Source organism: Teleopsis dalmanni, chromosome 1 (genome assembly GCF_002237135.1).
Source record: "Teleopsis dalmanni isolate 2A chromosome 1, ASM223713v2, whole genome shotgun sequence".
Lineage (NCBI taxonomy): Eukaryota > Metazoa > Arthropoda > Insecta > Diptera > Diopsidae > Teleopsis > Teleopsis dalmanni.
In genome coordinates, this window is record NC_051846.1 from 29,384,048 (window position 1) to 29,409,734 (window position 25,687).

General features: G+C 27.3%; 3 protein-coding genes and 1 pseudogene across 5 annotated transcripts; 3 read left to right on the plus strand and 1 right to left on the minus strand.

The window, feature by feature from the left end:
- The first annotated feature begins 1,549 nt into the window (after window positions 1-1,549).
- Window positions 1,550-1,658, plus strand: LOC119673542 (annotated as a pseudogene).
- Window positions 1,659-3,483: 1,825 nt separating this feature from the next.
- Window positions 3,484-4,314, plus strand: LOC119678815. Its single transcript, XM_038090879.1, has one exon. The coding sequence runs from the start codon at window positions 3,484-3,486 to the stop codon at window positions 4,312-4,314; it is 831 nt and encodes a 276-aa protein (XP_037946807.1).
- Window positions 4,315-7,705: 3,391 nt separating this feature from the next.
- On the minus strand, window positions 7,706-9,657 carry LOC119673125 (protein ST7 homolog). The gene is made up of 3 exons (XM_038084357.1): window positions 9,324-9,657; window positions 8,963-9,232; window positions 7,706-8,910 (listed from the first exon to the last, which is right to left on the minus strand). Exons 1-3 carry the CDS (start codon window positions 9,460-9,462, stop codon window positions 7,778-7,780), a joined length of 1,542 nt encoding a protein of 513 aa, XP_037940285.1. The 5' UTR covers window positions 9,463-9,657; the 3' UTR covers window positions 7,706-7,777.
- A 1,337-nt stretch (window positions 9,658-10,994) lies between these two features.
- On the plus strand, window positions 10,995-21,427 carry LOC119673126 (cleavage and polyadenylation specificity factor subunit 6). Of its 3 annotated transcripts, XM_038084359.1 has the most exons (9): window positions 10,995-11,396; window positions 11,468-11,698; window positions 11,782-12,252; window positions 18,250-18,402; window positions 18,662-19,137; window positions 19,204-19,491; window positions 20,469-20,516; window positions 20,608-20,673; window positions 20,747-21,427. In XM_038084359.1, the coding sequence occupies exons 1-9, from the start codon at window positions 11,328-11,330 to the stop codon at window positions 20,919-20,921; spliced, it is 1,977 nt and encodes a 658-aa protein (XP_037940287.1). In that variant the 5' UTR covers window positions 10,995-11,327; the 3' UTR covers window positions 20,922-21,427. The 3 variants fall into 3 exon arrangements, with proteins under 3 accessions (XP_037940287.1, XP_037940288.1, XP_037940289.1); XM_038084360.1 differs by lacking the exon at window positions 18,250-18,402; XM_038084361.1 differs by lacking the exons at window positions 20,469-20,516; window positions 20,608-20,673; window positions 20,747-21,427 and adding an exon at window positions 19,592-19,689.
- Window positions 21,428-25,687: the final 4,260 nt, after the last annotated feature.

The following is a 25,687-nucleotide window of genomic DNA, read 5'->3' on the forward strand; positions in this document are numbered from 1 at the left end:
TATGTATTAGTATATTTAACAACTAAACAATATGAATTACACTGATTTTATATAAAGAATGTATTTTTGAAGATATATATATGCATATATATGGTATATATATATGTATATGTATGGTATATATATGGTATATATATATGTATATGTATGGTATATATATGGTATATATATATGTATATGTATGGTATATATATGGTATATATATATGTATATGTATGGTATATATATGGTATATATATATGTATATGTATGGTATATATATGGTATATATATATGTATATGTATGGTATATATATGGTATATATATATGTATATGTATGGTATATATATGGTATATATATATGTATATGTATGGTATATATATGGTATATATATATGTATATGTATGGTATATATATGGTATATATATATGTATATGTATGGTATATATATATGTATATGTATATGTATATGTATATGTATATGTATATGTATATGTATATGTATATGTATATGTATATGTATATGTATATGTATATGTATATGTATATGTATATGTATATGTATATGTATATGTATATGTATATGTGTGTTTTAGTGTCGTTTATTGAAAAGTTACTTTTCAATAGTAAGGGCAAGTAACAAACATCCTAATATATATAACTATTGAGTAAATAAAATTTAGTGTAAATATTTGAAAAATTGTTCACAATTTTTGAATACTTTGATATAAGCATATGATTATATACTGTTGTGCGAGTAAATATTATCTGAGATGAACTTTAATCTGAGAAATCGATTTCAAGTTTTAATTAAATTGTGTAAAACAATGACATTAACATAGACGTACGCAGAAGTGAAATTACGCAGAAGCCCTGATATTATTACAGTTATTGTAGTTATATGGGCTCTTGACACTACGACGAAAAATTGTTTTCACTTTAGCTGCATCCAAAAAAGCCGTAATCTTTTCTATATCAATACTTGTTTAGTCTTCTTCGTAGAACAATTGTTTTTGAATATTTCTTCGCCTAAAACGTATAAAACGCAGGCATTCTTCAAGAATATATCTTAGTCTGCATTTGTTAGCTTCTAATAGTCTTAACCGCACTATTTTTTTTTCAAAAGTCATATTTTCATATTCGAAGTCATGTTTTCTGACATCAAATTCGTTCGCAACTTAATTGTCACCAAAACAACTGTATACAGACAACCAGTATAATATAATTTTATTATTATTTTTCTACTGCCAAGATAATTAAATTGATTAGAGAAGTTAATGGATTTGCCATAAATCATTTACTATCTAAGGCCATAGATCCTTTACGTAGTAAAGAGAATTCATCAAAATTCGCTGACAATGGCTTTCTGTTGCACCATTTATTTTATGGTTTTTATCAGATCAGATATGATTACCTTATATTTTTCTTGGATCACTATAGCATAGATAAAAAAAATAATAACACAGATCTAAAGTGTTAGTAACCACACCATTTTTCTTTAATCTCTATGGTACAGCAGTAATACCTATTTCATTGAACTCGGTTTGTATTATTCATGGCAAAGATCAACGGCTTCTCGGCCTTATGGCTAAGATCAAAATGTAATATCTGTTTTTATCAGCTTAACATACATACATTATTCATGGATATTAATTTGTTTATATTTTACAAATGATTAGGTTCTTTCTTCGATCGACAGGAGCAGTTATCTTAATGTGGCATAGATTATAATTAACGTCGTTGACAAGTTTAAAAATTCTATCAATCGTTTTGGTTAAAAGTTGGATCCACTTGATTGAAAAGATATTTTTAATTTGAAAGTAGGTTAGGCTAAGTTATATCTGATCAAACTCAGGGTTTAAAACCACCTAGAAACAACCACCGTGATCAAGATGCTCAGAAAAGGGGGTCCCTAAGACAGAGTAGGAGCATCTCAATGAGAATATTTAATTTCCTTTTAGTAAAAAGAAATTGCATACAGATGTCTATATCGTTGAGCCCTTCCATCTGTTATTAAAAAGTTCAGCATAGAAAGAACTCAGTAACCATTTGAATGATATTAACGATATGCCCAAATTGCTTAGGTGTTTCTAGTAAAGTTCTGAAGCACCATTTCTGGCTAATTTGTCTGCTTTGCAATTGCCGAAAATATCCCTATGACCGGGGACCCAGATTAGTGATGTAAACTGGACTGAACACAAGGACTTTAAAGCAGCTTGACTGTCTGATAGTATGTTTTTATTCCTGCTAAATATATCATCCATTTTCAAACAAGCTATAGCTTCCCTAATGGGGATCATATTCGCCATATTTAAATCCTCTCCTAAGGAGGGATCACCTGACGTCCATAAATCTCTAGATGGAAATTCAACTTCCGAATTTTCTGTTGAAGTGGAGAATGGAAGAGATGTAGTAAATTTGATAAGGAGTAAAATTAAAGACATTAAGGACGGAGGCGTGTCCATTGTCACTGGGCCTTCACTGTGAGATAGCTTTGAGTTTAAGAGCAGATGAAGCTGTCATTTGTTTACTAATGATATCTAGTGGAAGTAAATGAAGCATCAGATCTAGTACAATGGATGATATGATGCACAAGGCTCCAGTAATACAGAGTTCAGCTCTGCGCTGAAGTACCGAACATACGTACAATGATGTCATATAGCAGTATAGATCTAATAACAGTTATGTATAGCCATTGAGTGAGCTTTTGAATAGCCTTTTGACATAAGAGGAGTGGAATATTGTCTTTCCTAGCGCGCTCTAATGTGTTTGTGTTTTGCTTCCAAGTAAATTTCCTGTCGAAAATAAGCAGGTAGAGAAATATTAGGGATCGCATGGTTTCTGGTGAAAACTATGATCTCGTTTTTTTTGGGATTAACCATTTAGGCCACTTTTTTGTGTCCATTTGTTTATGATATTTAAACTATTTTGCAAAATATCCCTAAGCGTGGTTTTTTTTCGGCAACCATTATCGCAATATCAACCGTATAAGCAACAGTTTTGCAGCCCGATGTCCTCAGTTTTATTTGTAGTTCATTCATCACTATGTTCTTGAGAAGAGTGGAAAATACTTTCCCTTGGGGAGTACCTCTATTCACCCTTATGCTGGTGATGAGCCCATAGTTGCTTTAATAAGTCTGCCAGTTAGCAACTGATTTGAAAGTTAATGAGCGCATCATCAACACCCAGATCCGAGATTCCGCTTACAACTGCATATGGAAGTTTTTTGGTAAAGGCTCTTTTAATATCTACGGAAACAACCAAACAGAATTTTTTAAATTGAATGGTTTTTTCAATTTTATAATTGAGGGCGTAGAGAGCTGAAAGGGCGTGAATATGCTTGCTTTCAGAAGCAAGATATATAAAAAGTTTTTAAGCATTTTTATTAGACAATTAATTTACCACTGTTGTTGTTAGAGTAATAACCGAATTTAAAAAAACGAACTAGGTTTCTATTATTCTAATTTAATTAATATTTATTTACAGAAAAATCTTTAATAAAATGTACAAAGAGACAATACGGATTAAAGGCGAAACACAAGGCAAATTGGATATCATACGGACAACAAATGAAATACCCAACAAACAATATTTAAATGATTTATATAAAATAAATAAAAAACTCAATCAGGCAAAAATACGTCCAGCGTTTGGAGCACGAGGAGAAGGTGTTGTACTGAACAATGAAATGTCAGTAAACACTGGAGAATTGCGTAATAGCGTTCAACACAATAAAGGTCCAAATGTACTTGGAGGTGTAACTCGGGGAATACCGGAATCACACGCAACTATATCAACATCTTCAATAAATCAAGTGCGATTTATTTATCAGAACTCAATAACTAAGAAACGTGATATCAGCGATGCTTCTAACGATACAGTCACATCTGCGACATATAAATCTGCTTTACTAATTTTGAATACTGGAACTCCGTTTAATTTTGGAAAATTGTGCAAGAAATTAAGTAAGGAATTTTTCGAAAACATTTCAAGCAAAAAAGATTTCGAAAATGTTATGTTCGGAATGGGCCTAAGTTATACAGAAGATGTTATTGACTTTCTTTTGAAATTGGCTAGTGACATAATCACTTCTATTAGACCTGGAATACAAGCTCATATAGGAATATTTATCTCTACTGAAAGCATTTTGTATAAAATGTTAGATCATTGTTTAACTAATTACGAATCTAGATCTCTAAAATTTTTACAAAATCAATCGGATGTAATCAAAACAGCTGTTAAAAGACATTTTCTTTCATTTAATCCAAATAACAGTGGATTACAATATTCCTGTGCGACGTGTAGTGGTTATTATACTAATTATAGTGGCTAGTACCTCTGCAAAAATTTAATGGCAACAAAATTTACTTTTAAAATTAAAACAAAAATGTTTAAGCTTGAATTTATATTATATAAAATCATATATATTGTATGTCACAAATATTTTAATTTTTTTTTAATAAACTAATAATAAAGAGAATATATTAGTAAAATATTAAACTGTTTGTAATATTGGTTAATATGAACACATATATGAAATTATTCAGGCTTTAGAGCTGTTGGTACTATGCTATCACGGTTCATCTGTTCGTGGACACGCTTTTCGGTTCGAGTAGAATTTTTGAAAAGATCTTTCTTGCACAAAAGAGCTTTCTCTGGTTGATGGTACCATATATGAAATCGTCAATACTAATTTAAATATTAATTTCGTTTTAGACAAAAATTTCGTCATTTCGTATTTGAAGAAAATAACGACAGAAAAGTATCCTTCATAAAACTTATATTGAAAGGTTCTCTTATGAGATGTTTAAAGATTATTCCGTTTCAGGAACGAAAAATGTAATATTTTTTGCTAATATATTCTGTTTTAGTTTAAACATACATATGGCATATATGATTCAGCTATTTCTGATCTCGGAGATATTCTATCGGTCATATGAGAGGCACGTGAACCTCGACGATATTGTGTCTCACAATTGTTTAAAATGAAAATGGAAACAAAAAATGAAATATAGATAAGGAGAAATTGTAAACAAAAATAAATCCATTCCTATTGGCATTGCTATTTAGCAAGGAATGACGTAGATATACTTCTCTTTATAGGTATAGAAAATATCGCTAAATCACTTGTACTGTTGTGATGAATTGCTTGAATTTAGTTATGGCAATTTAAATCTAAAAGAGTGATCGTCTGATTTTTAACTAACAGTCTTTCAGCTTAAAATTATAGTTCAATGCAAGTAAGTTAAAGGGGGTTTTCTCCTACACCAGGGTTTGTTTTTAATTTTTCCGATGTAACACTCTTAACTCGACACTCTTTCTCGATCGGGCTTTCTTTAACCCATCTAAATAATTTTCTCACTTTGAAAATAATTAATTTTTTCTTTAAAATTATTTATTTATTTATTTTATTTCAGTTCCTGAAACTGAAATAAAATTTGTATTCTATCCTGGTCCATAGCAGTCTTATGGATCGCAATACCCTGCAAATAATGTACAGATTATTGAAATCCATAGTGTTCTTACTACAATTATTAAATTAAAATTTCTAACTAACAATATAGGTATAAAAAATACAAATAAAAAAACAAATAATTTTAGATATCTGTTAGATTATTTTCCTATCATAATCTAAATACTTGCACATCAGTTGCTTATTTGTTTGATAGAATCATTTCTTCTATAAATTTGGAAATTTAATACTGGTATTGCCACTTTTAACATTTTAATGGGTTTCTCCTCATTTAAATATACCACTAAATACTATAGAGAAATCAAATCGCAGGATTTTCACAGTCTATTACTTAGTGAAATCTTTTGTAAAATTAATTTACTAGTCCCATAGATCACAAAAACTTTTAATTATGTTCTGTAACCATACCGGTTTTATAACTGTATGAAGAAGATTATTGTAAGAAATACGTAAGTTGGAAATTCTGAAGTAAATCTCTTTAATGATTTTTATATATCAATAAGTACCTATCTTAACTGGTAGCATTCTTGTGAATCTTAACAAAAGATATTAAATTAATATAGAAAGAAATGTACAGTGTCATTAAATCTAACCTCTTCAAGTACAGTAAATTAGGGTTCAAATAAAGAACAAGACTATTTTCTACCCCGGACTTCTTAATTATAAGGCATCAGATTTGTTTAAAATATACATTAGATAACTTGTCATACCTGTAATTAAACACATAGGAACTTAGAACATTGTTATTCTTTTTTTCCTGTAATATTATAAATTAAGACAATATATATACTGTTTGTTCAATTATATCTGAAATACGATTTTACTGCACTAAATTATTATTATGTTGAGGCTAGTTGAGTCAGTGCACCTAAGCACTTTTACTCTCTATTAACTGCGTGGTTTCTTCAAAACCCCCGTTTGTGCCTAGACTAGATTATTGTTTATCACTTTATCAGACTAAGCAATAATTGTCCTCAGATCTGCATACCTCCCCGAGAAGCCTGTAACTATATTGAGATTTGATAATGCGGTGTTGGTAAGTCTGTCAGATTTCGCAAATAATTTCAAGGCTCTATCCTTTATGTATTTTTTGATGGGATCAATACACATTATATTATAATGGAAAGCGACCTTATAATGATTTGAAAAGTACACTCTAGCAATGGATACAATATAAAACTTTGTAAATACATGTGATAAGACCTTTACTAACTAAAAATTTATTGGTTATAAAATTATTTTTAATATTTAACTGTATGTTATGCATAATTTATAATTATCTTTTAATAATAGTTTTCATACCTAATTTCATAATTTTCAAATAATTTACACCTTTTGTATTTAAAATTACTATCGGAATGTAAAGAATTTAATTGAAAAGAAATTCCTAAAATACTCAAACTATTCCTTAACTATGAATATAAAATAATACTTTTAAATATATTGTTTAATATTTTAAATATATTTAATTTGTTTACACATTTATATTTGTTTACATATAGAGTTTTTTTTAAACTGAAATATAGTGTATAATATTTATAAATTAATTTGAATAACTGTTAATTAAATTGAAACAATGAAACAAAATAAAATAATATTCAAAAATTATTAAAAACTAAATGCATATTAAGTTTTTCTTTATATAAACTCGTTAGTCCTTACCTATTTAATAATCATAATAGGTTTCGTGTGCTAGATTTCACACTCTTCAGTTCAAAAACACCAATGATTATTTGATAAACAAAAGTGATGAAGTATATTAAGAGATCTTTAGTTTGCAGTATGACTTTTTTAATACAATAATATGACTAGGTTTTTAAAAGGAAAAACTGAATTTGCAACAATATTTACAAAACTTTCAAGAAGTTTGTAGAACTAAATTTTGTGGATTCCAAATATATTTTAATGAAGTGGGAATTTTCCAAAAAATCACATTATTGAATATCATAATGTTTTATTAAAAACTATACTGCAACACAGTTTAAAATCATTTTTTTCATAGTTTCCCATAGAACTAAACAACTTATATAAGTAAATAAATCAAAAACGAAATTAAAAATAAATAATGTAAAATTATATTTTCAAAAAATTAGTTTAAGTAGGACTTAAAATTAAATTATTTAGGAGAAGACAGTTTTTTAAATGAGACTTTCTCTTATCTTTGAGTTTCTTATTTTTTATACATACACTGGCAGCAACACATTTATTTAATTTGTTTTAATTTTTGCATTTTGTTGTTGTTTTTCTGTTTTTGCTTTACTAAATATTTTACACATTTAACTGCCATTTATAAAATTCTTAAAATAGAACATACATATTTTGTTTAAACTCGTGACAAATGCTGCAGTAGATTGCATGGCCAAAATGCTTCAATACGTTCCTTTAGCAATTGAAACGGATATGATATCCAAGTAAGTACAGTTTGTGCCAAGAACCCCATTGGCTCAGGATACTGATGTGTTAACAACGCCAAAAGAGCTGTAAATGAGCACAGTCCCGCTGTAAAAAGTATGAAAAATGGTAATTCCTTTTTAGGATAAACTGAAACTTCATGAAACGCCGGTAAAAGTTCCCGATCAGCACATTCTGTACAAGTAGGGTAGGGATAAAAAAGATGACCTTTCTCTAATGGATACGGTAGCATGCGAAATGTACCTTCCCAGGTGCAATGTAATAGATTTAAAGCACCCTCAACGTTTTTCCAATGTTTCAGATGAAAAAATGCATATGCAAGTGCTTCAGAGTCACCACGTTTAAGTATATGTTCTGGTGGCAAAATAAGAGGTTTTGTTTCAAGTAAATATTTAGGTACATGTGGATTAAATTCAACGGCACGATGTATAGCTTCCACAGCACTCATTTCTGCAGGACTTAATCCACGCTTTGAAGCAATATCAGGTGAAAATTTATCTGCTACTGCACGTGCTTTTAATAATGCTGCCGTATAACATATTGCTGCTGATTTTGGCAATGATATATCATCATATTTTGCCAAAACTGCCTGACAATCTGCATACGCTTGCATTTCTAACAATGTCTCAATGAGATTCTCATGTATATTTAATACATTCATAATGGATGGAATCTCTTTAGTTAGATCACGAAACATTTTTGCTGCTTCTTTTAATTTTCCTAATTTACGCGCACACATTGCTAACCTACGTTTTATATAAATGAGTACATTTGTATCTCGTCTATGGATACCTTCAGCCACTGGACCCTGGTGTTGCGTAGCTTGTGACTTACGATAATTCATTTCTGCTACTTTCAACGCAGTTTTTAGTATTTTTTCGGCTTCTTGTATTGTAGTAGCCTCTTCTTCTGCAAGTAGTATGTAAGCAGGTGCACATTCTGAGTTGAGTTCAAGTGCTGTTCTAGCAGATTTTATTCGTTGCACTGGATTACGTTCGCGCCATGCAGTTTGCATAATTTCATATTCTTCTTTACGAGCATCCCCTAAATAAATAAAAATTTTACAAATATAAATTAAAAATATCAGATCACTTACCTTCACAAGTAAAAAAAGTTTGATGATCTTGTGCACTTAGATTCATATCATAATATGTTAGAGGCTCTTTAGTGGTCGCCCAGAAAAATCGTTGATATTCAGAACCACGAAAAAGATTTAAAGGATTACGCCAAACTTTACATTCTGGCATTTGTTGCCCGGTGCCTGGTGTAGATGAACCATTAATACCACTAGCACTACTACCGTTTCCTTCCGTTTGAGGATCAGTACCATTAATCCATGGACTTATATGATTTATGGAAACTTGTTCTGATGTTGAAATAACATTAACAAAACATACATACATGTTTTATTGAACTAGCATAACTCAAATTTGCAATAAATGTAAACAAGCTATTACCTATAAAAGACGTGCCATATTTACGAAAGTACCACCATTCAAATATAAGTATAAGTCCAGATATGAGACTTGATGTGCCTGTTAGTGCAACATAAAATTTTGGCGTCAGGGTGCTCAAAAACATAGACGAGTCCCACATTTCAACTTTTTTTTAGGATAACTATGTTCCCGTTTATATTTTAATTCAATTAGATGCTTAATTTGTAACTTAAATTTACATAGCAAACTATTTATTTTTCAATAAGTTGCATTGTTGTCTTTTTGATTTAGTACATTTAAGCATAAGCGATATTTTTAAAAATAAATATACACATTAGCAAACTTCCTTTTCTCTAAATTTCTTTTTAGTTATATTCTGCAAATTTTAGTGCTTTGAAGTTTTATAGATGTAGCAGTTTTTATATTTGTTTTTTTTTTAAGCAGAGTAATAGTAACAGAGTAATATTCACATTATAATGAGCTCATTCATGCACCTGATAGAACTTTTATAAACTTCACTTAATAAAATATCACCCAAACAAATATACATTTTATATATCAATTACATATTCAATTATTAAAAATAAAGATTTTATGATATACTTACTTCCTCAGTGCCTTATATTGAAAATGCTTGCAATATATATCTATACAATATTATGTAATTAAAATTTTTCTTTACAATAAAACTTTTCAAAAAGTTTTCTCTTTTCAAAAATTAATACCTACCGTTATTAAACAAAATTACTTAAATATCTATAGAATATATAATTGCCAACAGTTTTTTATATGCATATGTTATATACTCGTACTACAAATCAAACAATTTTAAATACAAATATATAATTTATTTAATATCTATAACTATAAATAACTATAGAAAGTGTTTACTAACGTTTTTAATAAAAATCAAATTACACAGTTTACCTTTCCATGGGCTCGCCACGAGCAAAATAACAAAATAACAATGCAAATTATAAAATTGAAAGTGAGAAATTGACAATACTGATGTGTCACTCCATATAACATGCATTTTCATCATAGCCCGAAATAGCCAATTTTGCCGTGCCCGAGACACTACATAATATGGTTTTAAATTAATAGGCACAAATTGCCCGGCTCTCATGACAAAATTTCAACTAACATATTGTTTTTTTCTGACTCTCAACATATTGTTTCTTTCTGACTTTAAAATTTGTATTGAAAATAACAACAATTGCACTCATGCAATTGTCCGAGACACTACATAACATAACATAGCTCAAAGTCAAATATCATATGCTTTTCACTCGCTTTACGTATTGACCAAATTCTTTGGTGCAAATTATACATGTGTATTTTATTGATATACACAAAATGTGGTATGACTATGCATGACTGCAAAATAGTTAAATAAAATTAAATATGACGAAATTATGAATAACTGTGGCTCGTTACGTTTCTTTTATTGCATATCAGCTGACCATTACACATTTTCAATTAAAATAAGATAAAGTAAATATAGTAAAAAATGCTATATTCTTAAATTGATATATAAACGATGATTTAAAACATACCTAAACTTATCATATAAATCATATATGTAATCGTTAAATTTGAAAATATAAAGATGGGCTTCTTTTATTTTTTGATATCTGTTTTACATCCATTTAAATGCACATTTTGCTTTCCGCGCTTTTCGGCTCACTTACTCGTTCGTTCCATTTTCTTTTTCGGCGAGCTAGGTTTTTCATAGCGTCGGGAAGCAATTTTATTTTAAGGTTTTTGATTACATATGTTAAATATGAAAAGTTTATTTCATAAAATTATCATGAAATAAAATTAACTCTGTAAAATACTTATGTTGTTTAAAGAAATGTAAGTTAATTTTTAATAAAAATACAGTATAATTGAGTGTAAAACCTTGCCGGTCTGCCTAAAAAAGAACGCGTATTGCATATCGACTATTATTTGCAACTTTTTTGTGTTTTGTGAGAAACTATAGTTATTCCTTTCGGTGGTGCATTAGAACAAATCACAATAAATATGGCTGATGGCGTTGTGCTTGATTTATACGCCGAAGATTTGGATAAAGATTTTCCACCGCAAAGTCAGGTGTGGTTAAGAAATTATATATATATATATATATGTATATATATAAATAAATTAAAATTTTTTATTACTAGGATGAGTTTTGTGGAGATGGAGTAGATTTATATGATGATATAGGTGGTCCCAATGAAAGTACTGTTGGTGGATCTAGTGCTGCTGCTTCAGTCACCGGTGATGGTTCCAATGCTGGTGGTAGTGATGGCACTGGAAATGGGTCAAACGGAGTATACCATCAAGGAGGTGGTAGTCTAACTCCTAATCAAGCGGGACGTCGTTTTCAACTTTATATTGGAAATTTAACATGGGTAAAAGTGTTTTCTTAAAATATCCATATTTAGTGACATATTTTATTTGTTGAAACTCTAATTTATTTGTTTTGTTTTTGTAGTGGACAACTGATCACGATATATCAAGTGCAATGCGTGATATAGGTATCACAGATTTTCAAGAGGTTAAATTTTTCGAAAATCGTTCGAATGGTCAATCAAAAGGATTCTGTGTCATATCATTAGGTTCAGAGCCTAGTTTACGTATGGTGCTTGAGCGTTTACCAAAAAAAGAACTGCATGGACAAGCGCCTGTTGTCACTTATCCAACAAAACAAGCATTAAATCAGTTCGAAAGTTTACAAAAAACACGTCCAGTTCCACCAGCACAAACTAATGGACCACCACGTGGTCCCGCACCGCCAAATATGAACGTTGGCGGGCCTTTGCCTCCACATCCTGGTCCACAAGGCGTACCTCCTGGGCATCCATCTCGTATGATTAATCCCAATATGCCGCCTGGGCAATATAGGCCTCAACATATGCCACAAGGCCCTCCAGGTGGTCCAAATGCAGGTCCACCAAGAATGCAGGTAATATATAAATATAAAATATGTCTTCTAATTTATTATAGCAACTTAATGTTTGGGTGTGTGTAATTTTCTTAGTACAACTTTTTGCATTTTATTTATTAATTAATTTTTAAATTTTTACTAATTTTCAGTTGTAGAATTTGTCTGAATTGTTCTGAATGCCAAATTTTATATATTAAAATTAATTATGTTTTGTTATACTTAAAAATTTTCAGAGCAATTCCTTTCTAAGTTTTTCTTTATATTCATATGTTTTCTATAATATTAATTAAGTTTTAAATTATTTATTTACAATTAGTCCATTACAATAATACAATCGTGGTATTAATAAAACTAAAGCAGTATTGATATTTTATAAATCTTATAAATTTGATTACTAAATGTAAAAATAGTAAAATTTAAATAAGTTCTTGTTATAATTATTATTTCATCAAAAAATAAGACACTAAATATCTTAGATTCGAAATTATTACCCTTTATATAGCAACTAAATAGGTCTAATTGGATCTCTAGGATCATGTATCTAATCCTAATATCAAGACTAATCTGAATATATATATATCTTTTTTATAATATATTCTAATTATTAGTATTTTTCTACAGTTTATTAGAATGAAAGTCATTGTCTTTCATTTATGTGGTTATATGCTTTTTAATAAATATTAACACATGTTCAAAAATTAGTTAAATATACAATTTTCGAAAATGTAAACTTACTTAATATTTTAATTCGTTTAAAATTTCATTTTGCATTGTATATTCTTATTGGTAATATTTATAGTTAACCGTTTAATTTATTATCTATGGAGAACAAAACTCTATTCAAAAGACTAGTGTTACAATATATGTACTTCATCCCTTGTCGGCAAACAAAGCAGTCATATTCAATTTTTAATGCAATGTTAATCCATAATTAACCCCTACATAACATTAAGTTTTAATTAACTTTTAATCCCAGAAAAATAGCCTTTTCTTTAGAGAACTTACACAAAAACGCGATGTGCTATATCAATTTTCTCTTCTTAGTTGCTATCATTATCTTTACCTTATCTTTTTTTATAGCTAAATAACAAAATAGAAGCCTTACTTACTATAATATTAATAAGCTAATTTGATTGTGTAATGTTTTTTATTCAAATAATTTTTATTTTATTTTTTTAGTTTTCTTAATTTTTTTTTTCCAATTCATTTATATTTTTTTAATTCTTCTAATTTTCCTTATTAATTTTTTTAATTTTGTTTTTAAATTATTTCATGTTATTTTTTTTTTTAATTCTCTATACTCTAAAGTAATCGTTTGACGAATTGTGATATTTAAAGTACGTAAGAGGTTGCAATAAGTAGTTATGGATATTATCATTTATGTTTAACTTTAACCTAATATTGATATAAATAATCACATTGCACAAAACAATATATTCTAAAAGTTAATAATACAATTTGTTAATAATACAATTTGTATATTTATAGTTTAGTAAGATTTAGTTATATACAAAAATAAATAATTAAAAAGTGACCTAAGTGGTTTTTAATAAAGACTTTAAAAAACAAACTTTCAAATTTCTAAAATATATTTATTTAAATTTGATTTTGACGTCAATATGACAGTAGTGACTATATTTACATTAATAGAAACTGAAGTATTTGATAGAGGAGTTTCGAAAAATAGTGATCTATAACATAAAAAATTCTTTTTATATTTTTAATTAATTGAATTTTTGGCTTACCATACAACTTTTTTGAGTATTGCCAAATAGCCATCATCAGTGGTCTGGCAATTATTTTTTGTATTTAATTATTCGTAAAAAAATTTTTTGAGACTGCAAGTACCCAGAGTTAAACTCGTGCACTGCCAAATTAGAAGCCAACTGACCCAAAACCGTACTTGATATTTATATCAGCAATTTTTTTCTGGAATTTTGTTAATTTGCTGTGAAAGTTCATTAATAATTTCACTTGTTGTATTATATATTAGAACGAAATCATATATCAGCTATAGAATAATTGAATTAATTAATTATGTTTTTATTTTCATTTTTTAATTATTATATTTAATAATTAATTTTATTTAAATTTATCTAAAATGTTTATTTAGTAGCCTTCTTGATTCTTCGTCTTCTTGAGTTAGTGCTATTACGCACTTTTACTCTATAATAGCTCGGGGGCTTATCTCTACCCCACACTAGGCTTTAACTAGACTATATTACTATATTAGTGTAGTTAAATGGGCTGTTTAAATTGAAATATTTTTTAACCATATAATATTTCTGGTCCCCATATTGCATTTTAAGCAAGTTCTTTTAAATATTGTGTATTCCTTATATAATATTATGAATTCTCCTCATGAATACAAAAACGAATTTTCAAAAATACGTATAGTACTATATATGTATATATATTAAATACGTATATACTAAAAATTGTGATAGTGAAATAGCTATTATAGGTATTATATAGTTAAAACGGTCAAATTTAAGCATTATTTACCAAATTTGAACTAAATGCTTTCATTTTTAATTAAATAAATCTCGATTTAAACTATAGATCTAAGCAGGCGGCAACTTAATTTACAAACCACTTAATTATTAATTTTATTCTTTATGTTCATTTGCTTGTTTATATTAATTTGCTGGTTCACGTTCATCTGCTCTAGATTTCTTATAAACTTGTCAGCACGTATTGTTGAACACTGATTAACTTGCATTTTAAGCAAGTTCTTTTAAATATTGTGTATTCCTTATATAATATTATGAATTCTCCTCATGAATACAAAAACGAATTTTCAAAAATACGTATAGTACTATATATGTATATATATTAAATACGTATATACTAAAAATTGTGATAGTGAAATAGCTATTATAGGTATTATATAGTTAAAACGGTCAAATTTAAGCATTATTTACCAAATTTGAACTAAATGCTTTCATTTTTAATTAAATAAATCTCGATTTAAACTATAGATCTAAGCAGGCGGCAACTTAATTTACAAACCACTTAATTATTAATTTTATTCTTTATGTTCATTTGCTTGTTTATATTAATTTGCTGGTTCACGTTCATCTGCTCTAGATTTCTTATAAACTTGTCAGCACGTATTGTTGAACACTGATTAATTTCATATTTTTAAAAATTTATATATATAACACAAAAAAAACTTGCTTTGCTAAGTATTATGTTGTTGTTTCTGTAGTTTGAGTTAGTGCTATTGCGCACTTTTACTCCTCACATTGAGCTGTAACTACACTAGAATTATTATCCTTTATTAATCTTTTAACTGAATATCTTCCTGTGCGTCCTGAGGTGGACTTAAGGTTTGTTAGGGCGGGGTTGGGCAACATATTACTTTTGTGAATAATTTCAGGGCTCTGTCCTTGATATGTTTTATCACTGAGTCGATCCTTGGATCTCTATGCATGTCTGTTGTTTTAATATATCAAGGAATCTTAATTAGTCTTCTTAATGCCAGGTTTTGTGCTATATGTAATGGATTTATGGCAGTATTTGAGGCTTTGCTGTGTATTACACATCCGTACAGTAGTGCTGGCCTAATTATTTAAGTATATAATAACTATATTTTTGAGGTTGAAGCGAAACAGTAAGAGAATAACATAAATATCAAACTCCTAATGTATGTCAAAGCAGGCTTCAGACTCGATGTTAGGTTAAACTATTAATTTCGTATTTTAATTACTTTAGTCAGAAAATCTTTTTTTTGGTCTTTCGAAACACCAAAGGAAAGATCCGCTATTGATCAGATCTCTTAATTGTCAGATAAGATTTTGTTTGTGTTTTTCGTGTACAAACTTCCTTTTATATAAAAAAAAAACATTAAAATTAGAATAAAAATTAATGATATATTAATGAATTAAAATTAAAAAACTGAACAATTTCTAATTTCATTTTTAATACCACGCAAACGTAAATGTATTGTTATATTATACTATCTTTGTAGAAATTTTAAAATATACATTTTATATATAATATAAAATGTTTATATTATTTTTTTTATATATATAGATTTTATTATTTATTTAACTTGGTTTATTTATTTATTTATTAATATACGTATTTAAGCTGTAATTGTAAAACTAATTAGTTTTTTTTTGCGACTACTGTTATTAAAGCAACAATAGCTGCTATTATTTCTTTCATGAGATAAGATAAATTCAACAAATAATTATTTATGTATAAATAATAATAATAATTACATATATATCTTGTGGCTTTTCATCACATTTTTATTAAAATTCAATCGTTTACACGTATGTGGTAGCTATTAGCAGCTGTGTTTGATTTCACCACAAAAGAAATAGAAGAAAAGAGTTTTCTACCACGAATTACAAATGATAAAACCTTTTTTGAAAGACTTTTGTGCCAGAATAGCAAAAAGCTTATAAACAGTCTTACGTTCGATCTAACAAAGATCTTACGAAAGACTTTATGATCTCTGCCAGAATGGCCCTGTTATTTTAGCTCAACAACTTAAAAATTAGTTTCCTTTTGTGATGCAAATACATACACATTATTATTAACTGACAATTAGTTTGTATTCGTAATTATGTAGTCATATCTATATTAAATTTGTGTTTTTAACAATTGTTAAAATTTTTTAACAAATAAGACTAAAGAAACTATTTTCTTAATAGAAATAATTGTTTTAATAGAGAGGTCTATTGAACAGTAGTGAATTGCAACAAAATTGCAATTTTTAATTAATTGATTTTTTGGCTGACCACACACCTATTTCGAGTATTTCCAAATATCCATCCATCATCAATAGTCTTTTTGGAAATATTTCTTATATGTTATTATTTGTAAATAGTTTTCTTGAAACTGAAGTACCAAGAGTTGAACTAGTACCCTGCCAAACTTGAAACTCAGAGTCAGTGTTAAGTAGGTAAGTGACTGAATGGCAACACATTAACAAAATTCCAAGTAAGAACATACATGTCAAGTATAATGGGTCAGCTGGCGAATTAACACTGCCACTGACTGGCTTGCAGTCTCAAAAAAGTCATATCCATATGAAATAATTATGCATTATATTTGTTTGATTTAAAATATATTTTGAAAGACATATAAATAAATCTTGTGTTCTTAAACTTAAAATATCAAGACCCAAGTCTTTTATAACAAACATATGTCCACTCTTTAGTTGCGCTATCAAAACAATAAATGCTCTTAATATGGTTCGTAATGTTTTCATGACAGTGTCACAAACATCTTAATGAAACATTAAATATTGTACATAAAATAATTCACAATTCATTGAATAAGCTTAAATAAAGTAACCCATAATGTTTGATGTCCTTACAATGATAACGATGTTGTGATTAACTTTTATTTAATTTTATATTTGCTTTTAATTAATTTTAAAGATTAGAATGTAAGTAAAAAAAAACTAACATGCTATTAACTGGCTAATAGAAAGGAATATAAAATTTGATTTCATATATAAAGTAAATAGAAAATTTATTAAAATGATTATATATAATAAATCTTTTATAACTTAATTTTTTAATATTAAGTAACATAAAAGTAGTATAAAATTATCATTTATATAAATCGTTTTAACTACTATTATTAAATAAAATTTTTTTTATAATTTGTACTATAAATCAACAATATTCAAATTTTCTCCCATTATTTTATAGTTTAAAAATAAGTTTTTTAACATTTTAAAACATGTAGATCTTTATAATGTTAAATATAATAATTGAACTCATTTTGCATATTATTATTTTATAGCTTTTAGCATGTTCTTAATTAAACCAATAAATTTCGTTATTATAAACATAAAAGTACAATAATCTTTAAATATGTTGTAGAAAGTTTGTTTTAATTTAGTAAATAACTTGTATAAGGATAACATATAAGAAATTTAAATTATATGTCACGATTATTATTTAATTCCATGTATTTGCTGACGTCTTGACCATTAAACAATTCTTCAATCACTACTACATAATTGTTTTTTTAAAAACATAACCACAGCCACCAATGCATCAGGGTGGACCAATGGGACCACAACAAGTGTTGCAAGGTCCACCACGTTATCCGCCAAATCAAGGACAATGGTCAGGTCAACCACGGCCAAATGGTCCAAGACCAGGTCAACCGAATGGGCCACCACAACGCGCTCAAATGGTAACAAATATTATAAGAATTTTTTCTCACACTCTAGGTCTTTCTTTTTGCTAAAAATATATTTAAAAATAATTCACTTATATTTTTCTTTATGTGTAATTGTATGAATATTCATATTTTTATTCTATTTTTTATTTTATTTTCGTATTCAGAACATTCAGACCCATGCATAATAATTTTTTGTTAGCACAAATTTTTGTTTTATATCAATTGGTACAATAACCTATTAAAGTTATTATAATAAAAATCAACTTTTTAGTTCCAGGGTCCTCCTGGCGGAATGCCTATGCGTGGGCCACGACCTGATTGGAACAGACCGCCTATGGGTGGTTTTCCACCACAGGGACCACCCGGTGGGCCACCACAAGGTCCTCCTCATATGCAAGGACCACCACGTGGTCCTGCTCCACCAAATATGGGTGGACCAATGCCACCACCAGGAGGTCCTTCACCGCATGTAAATCCAGCGTTCTTTAATCAGCCTGGCGGTCCTCCTATGGGTGGTCCACCGCATGGTCCACCTGGTGCACCACAACAATCAATGGGTATGCCACCACAACATGGTCCACCGCCACATTTCGCACAACAGGGTGCACCACGAGGTCCATGGCCTGGACCTCCACAGGCGAAACCAGGCCCTTACTCCGAACAACCAATGGGTCCGCAATTGTCAGAGGTCGAATTTGAAGAGATAATGGGCAGAAATCGCACTGTCAGTAGTTCAGCAATTGCAAGGTAAAAAATAATGAACTCACCTTTTTTTTTTGAATTTTAATATTTAAATTTTACATATATTTTAAGGGCTGTTTCTGATGCAGCTGCCGGTGAATATGCCAGTGCTATTGAAACTTTAGTTACGGCTATTTCATTAATTAAACAATCAAAAGTGGCACAGGATGAACGATGCAAAATACTGATAAGTTCATTACAGGATACATTACATGGCATTGAAACAAAAAGTTATAATCGGCGCGAACGTTCAAGATCACGTGAAAGATCTCATCGCATACGGCCGCGTAGAGAGCGTTCATCGTCACGTTATCGCGAGCGTTCTCGTGAAAGAGAAAGAGAAGGTGACAGAAGGAAACGGTAAGTCTGTTATAATATAAAGAAATATATTTTTATAAAAAAAAAAAAGAAAAATTTTGTATTTAACTTTAAAAAAGTATTCTTTTCAATAACGATTTAGTGTCAAAAATTCCCAAGTTATTTGGTGAAAACAATCTGAAACGCCTATAAACGCAAGCAAGAGGAGTTATAAACTTTTGCATGTAACATATATGTTAAAAATGTGTTGTTTGTTTTTATTTCAAAAATATTGAATTAATTATAGATTTTATTAAAAAATTTGCTGCAATTATATATGGCAATTGAATATTATATATGTATATATGTAATATATATAAATATTTTAATATATTATAATATATTATACTATATATCATATATATATCGAATATAATTCGATACAACAAAGTATCTTATTAATGCAAACTATCAGTTTTAGATTATTTTTTTTTCAAACATGTAAAAATGAAATATATTATTTTATTTAAAAGTAAAGAAAAGACTGTAATAATAATTATTGTGGTATATAAAAGAGTTAATTTTGTGTGATCAAATACTTCAACATATTAATGTTGTGCTCTGTTTTAGGTAACATTTTATTTTCGTTAGGTGTTATACGCACACATATAACAGCAAATACTCGGACTCAATATGATGTTCGATCATATTTAAGCGTCTTACTGTTCTCAAGTACTTGTTAGTCAAACATTCAAAGTTTCGGTGATGCAAATAAATCAAATAATATTTGAAGCTCTAATTAATGTCACTCAATTTATGAGGTATCTCCTCATACCTCAATTTATAAAGTAATAAGTTTTATTGGATAATATATAGTAGTTATATCAGCCTAAGATGAAAATTTTCTACTATTAGTACATCAGAGACCCTAAAATAACTAAATTAACCAAAAACAAGAAAAGTTATAAGAAATGTATTTTATACAAATTCATATGAATGATGATGACATATGACATTACTTAAATTTAACTTATTTTTAGGGATCGCTCACGTGAACGACATCGTGAAAGCAAAGAGCGTGATGTTGGGTAAGTTGGGTGTTAGATATACAACCATTTTGTTTGATTTTAAAAGTTTTAATTTTATAATAAATAATTTATATAAACATCTAAACTTTAGTTACCGTGAACGCTCTAGAAGTCGCGAACGTGAACGTCAAGTTCCTGACCATTACAGAGATGATAGGTAACTATTTCGTTTATTTCTTTTTTATATATTTATTTAATAAAGTTATATTTATGTACCTAAATTTATTAAGCTCAAGCCGTTCAGCACGTCCACGTAAGTCTCCAGAACAAGTCGTAGAAGCATCCGGCGAAGCACCAACAAAACGAGGTTACTACGAGGAACGTTACCGTTCATCTGATCGAGATCGTGATCGTGACCGCGAAAGAGAACGTGATCGTAGAGAAGAGCATCGTTCACGACATTAATTAGAATATGACCGTACATTACATAAAAAGAAATAATCATTAAAATAAATCAACATAATATTTAAATATATGCAATTATAAACATTTACATATTAATATTCCTTATTAGCTTATTAAAAGCGCAAGGAATAAGAATTAATAATTCAATTAATAACACTAGAGCCTAACAAAAGTTTTCATAATACGATTAGATGAATAAAATTATTTATGGACGTCTATAGAAAACATTTAAGGAAATGTATATACATACTTCAAGCTTTCAAATCAATTATGAAACTAATTAAATCGCAAATATACGTATTTATTTCATAACCAGTGTTGAAGGAGACAGCCGAAACAGCTTACGGATCCAGCAATAATATACACAACTATATATATTCATCGCAAATGCTAAACATAGCAACAAGCAATATACAGCGCGTGCGCTTAACCAACACATGAAGATTGTATATTACATTTCGGTTTATTTAATAAAAATATAATTAAAAGAATGTTAAAAAACTAAATGTATTGTCTTTTTTGTATAAATTGACTATATTATTGATTTTTATTCAACACTTGTTTACTTTAACGACGGTAACACAAAGTTTTGATAACTGTAGTTTGTACATATTTTTAATAGCACTTAAAACTAATTTTTCTTTTTTAATGATATATTTCCCTTTTTTGTATGTATAACTTTTAATTTTGTATCTTAAAATATTTTTTTTATAATATCTATTAGGTAGTAATTTATATACTAACAACTATTTTATTTTAATTAAATTATATTATCAGCATTTGTCAATTTAATTTATTTCATGATTTGTGATTTAATTTAAGCCAACTCATTATTATATTAATAATGTATGAGATTCTTAAAAGCACATTTAAAAAATACTGTAAACATATGTAAGCATAACGAGCATATTAATAATTTATATTATTGATTTATTAATTAAAATTATATATTGCATTTTTAGAAAATTCTTACAAAAAGTAATTTTTCTTATATTGCATATTTTTTGTGTGCTATGCATACGCTACGTTCAAGGAAATGTTTGTAAATTATTAGAATATTTGCAGAAATTTAAATATTTTAGATCTAGAATTTTGATATATAAAACATAGTTGGTACATATCTATAACAATTAAAACAATAGACAACAAATAACTAATTATAACTAATTTATTATATTTAAATGCAAAAATATAGAAAGGGATTAATAGTAGTTAAATATATTAGGCTTGTAAGAGCAATGTTTCAAATGTGGCAGGTGTTAAGTTCTAAACCTGACAATTGCAACCCAAATATTATATAATATATGGGCCCATATTATATATATAAGTCCTATTATTTTAAAAGATAACGAATATTTTTTGATATTTGAAACAGCTGCTTGGTCAGCCAAAAAGTAAATTAAAATAAAATTTTTGTTTGTATTTATTTTACCACTATTTGTATTTCACTTTCTATTAAAACATGGTTTCTTTGTCATATTTGATTTTAAATTAATTAAATTAAATATGTTATTTTGTTTTAGAGTATAAGTTTATAATTCATATTTTTTAAACTTTTAAAATATATTATTAACCACACTGGTAGAGGTATATTACTTTCGGATGCTTCTGAATTGCAACAAAAGCACAGTTCTCGAACATTTATCCGATCGTACTTATAACTACAAAGCCAGCGGTGTTTTATTTATGCATTTCAGAAATTACATTGTATTTTTTATGTTTTTTAGAATTTATTATGTTATTGTTCATAATTTATTAATTAAAGGAGATATAGTAAATACAATTTCAATAAAAAATATGTATATTTATATATTGTTTATTTTTAGGAATAAAAATTTATAATTGGGCTAATTGAAAATTGAAAAACAAATTAAGTATATTTAAATAAAATTAATTTACTACAACTATCTTAGATAGAAATCTTCGTGGATTTGGCAAAATATAACAAAATATTTTGTTTCACTAAAAAAAACACTATTTGATGAAAATAATAATTTCATGTTAACTTGACAATTAGACTATTTAATAATTAATATATATATATGTATATATAAACATAATAATTATAGATACGCTATATTTTTAAGATGATTAGTATGAGTCTTTATATTTATTTTGTTTTTATTTTTGGTGTTAAATAAAAAAAGCGATGTACACAGTTTTGATTCAGTTATATATGAAATATTATTTCGATGATATTATAAGGGAAGCAAATGATGCTGTTTAAAAAATTTATATTAGATAATCTTCAAAGTCATAATATATTTTTTAATATTTCATAGATTATATATATATGAAATATATTATATATAATTTTAACATTTTTTTTTAATGAAAACTAAATTTATCTTATACGAGTCCCATGTATTATACTCATGTAAGTTTTATATTAAATACAGATGTACTAGACTTACTATTTATAAAACTGCTTTATTAAATATATTTGTTATATTATATTTTACGTGCTTTATGAAATTGTTTCTATGAAACATTTATATTATGCATTATATGCATTAAAATATATATTTTATAAATTTTATTTTAATTCTATTAAACAACAATTGTAAATTATTAGTGTAACAAAAATTGTTTAGTAAGGTGTAAGGTATACATACATATATGTTATATATATATGTATAATATATAATGCAGTTTCTAAATATTATATACAAATTGTTTAAATCAATTTTTGAAAAACTATATTTGTATTTTAGAAAATAACCATTACTAATTCACCTATGCCTCAGTGTTAATTGTGATTCTCATTAGCATTACATACTTAAGTATATAGGCAATAGTTGTGTATAGCTAACTAGGTTCTTTTTGTTACATAAATTTAATCAAACTTGGTGTAAAAATCAATAGATAAACCCTTTTACGAAATATGCAGATTTAAAAATTTATTATAGAAATTTATTTATTTTGTGAAATTTTAATCAGTATTAAATTTGTAAAAATTTTAATTTGAAAATTAAGAATGTTTTCTTGCCTAATTTATAAACTTTAACATAGTTTATACGATGCGTGGTTTCTATTAGATAACGAAAGATATGAAATGTATAAATGAATGTGGTTATTTTCGCTAAAAAATTTATAACATAAATCTATAGTGAAATTTTATTATTATTTGGTGTATTGTGTGTTAAAATTTAAGTAAGAAGTAATTATATATATTTCTACAATATATGTATATATTTTAAATTTTACTTTTTTGTGTATATATATATTTATTTGTTCATATATATATTTATATATATACATATATATTTAATCTGTACTCAATTTACATATATTTGTTTAAATGCTTTAAGTATTACAAAACTGATCTAGTATTTATTTCTTCAATATATATTTCAACTGTGATTAATTACTGTGATAATATGTTAACATAATTGATTATTAATCATGTTCAAAAATCTTAATGTTTTTATTACCTAAGCTATATTACAACCAAAGCCACAAAACACATTTTTTAAAGTGTACAAAATAGTATATTCAATTTTCTAACTCAATTTTATTTTTATTTTAGAATAATAATAATTTTGTATTTATCACAAAAATATGTTTTTTTCTGCAATGAAATAAAAAATTGAATGCAACTAAAATTTTGCCATTAGATTTTTAGAAATTATGTTTACATATACCAACACATGCTCCACTTCACTCGCTTAGTTTAATGGATTTTGAATATATAATACTTTTGAATATGGTAATAATATTTGAGTTATATATGGAAAATACCTCAGCATTATGGTTCTTTGTTCATTATTATAAAGAAAAATTTTAAAAAATAAAACCTGCGAATTCATAAAAATATTAGATTTGCTATGATGTTACAGCGTCAATTTCAGAGAAACAAATATAGTGTGTGTTCTATATATTCTATATAATATAATATAGTACTAGGATTTACTAAGAGCAGCTTTGTGTTTATTTTTTGATATGATTAATCGTGACCGTGCCTATCCAACTAGGGTATAGTATTTCTGGAAAGGCAGAGTGTATTTTCAAAGTGTTAAATATTTAAGAACTTTCAGTATACAGAAAACTACAACTGAACTCTATTAAATATGTTTTCTTTTATTTTTTTCTTGTATAAAAATTGTTAGGACTTTACAGTTTGGATCGTGAATACCCCTATTATTTTATGGTACAAATAAATGTATTCTTATATCTATACATGGTTGAAATAAATAATTTTAACATTAGAACATTTTTACTACATACAGCGTTTTTTATTTCTAGAAATGAAAATATTTCTAACATAGTACATTCTAGCTACATACCTAGACATTTTTACATTTTATGGGGCCTGAAGTGGAATAATGAAAGGAAAAATGGGTTCCATCGTGTTTCGCTTTCCCTGTGACTTCCTAAACTTGCACTGGTAAGGTCGATAAAATAGGTTTTGTGCGCATGTATTTCTGTATTACGTTAAAGTAAAAAACTAAATGTACAGAGACAAATAAATAAACATTTAATAATTAATATAATTTCAATAAGATTAATTGATAAAAACAACTAATTGATTTTGTTTAATTTTGTTGTTCAATAAAATTATATCTACAATTCAATACAGGTCCTTAAAATATATTAAAGGTTAAAAATATTTTCCATCAAATTTTTAAATATAAAAAAAAAATTACATACAAAACTCGTGTGAATCCAATATTACCCAAAAAAATTATAAGATTATAATAAATAATAAAATGTAATATGAAATAATAAATAATAATAAAATGTATGAAAGATTAATTTTATACATT

Excerpts from the sequence above, each read along its gene's own strand:
- LOC119678815 (XM_038090879.1), top strand. The coding sequence starts at position 3,484 with ATGTACAAAGAGACAATACGGATTAAAGGCGAAACACAAGGCAAATTG.
- LOC119673125 (XM_038084357.1), bottom strand. The coding sequence starts at position 9,462 with ATGTGGGACTCGTCTATGTTTTTGAGCACCCTGACGCCAAAATTTTAT. Across the intron at positions 9,233-9,323 it reads ATATGGCACGTCTTTTATAG|AACAAGTTTCCATAAATCAT; the intron begins GTAATAGCTTGT and ends TTTCAACATCAG. Across the intron at positions 8,911-8,962 it reads AACTTTTTTTACTTGTGAAG|GGGATGCTCGTAAAGAAGAA; the intron begins GTAAGTGATCTG and ends TTATTTATTTAG.
- LOC119673126 (XM_038084359.1), top strand. The coding sequence starts at position 11,328 with ATGGCTGATGGCGTTGTGCTTGATTTATACGCCGAAGATTTGGATAAA. Across the intron at positions 11,397-11,467 it reads ATTTTCCACCGCAAAGTCAG|GATGAGTTTTGTGGAGATGG; the intron begins GTGTGGTTAAGA and ends TTTTATTACTAG. Across the intron at positions 18,403-18,661 it reads CACCACAACGCGCTCAAATG|TTCCAGGGTCCTCCTGGCGG; the intron begins GTAACAAATATT and ends TCAACTTTTTAG.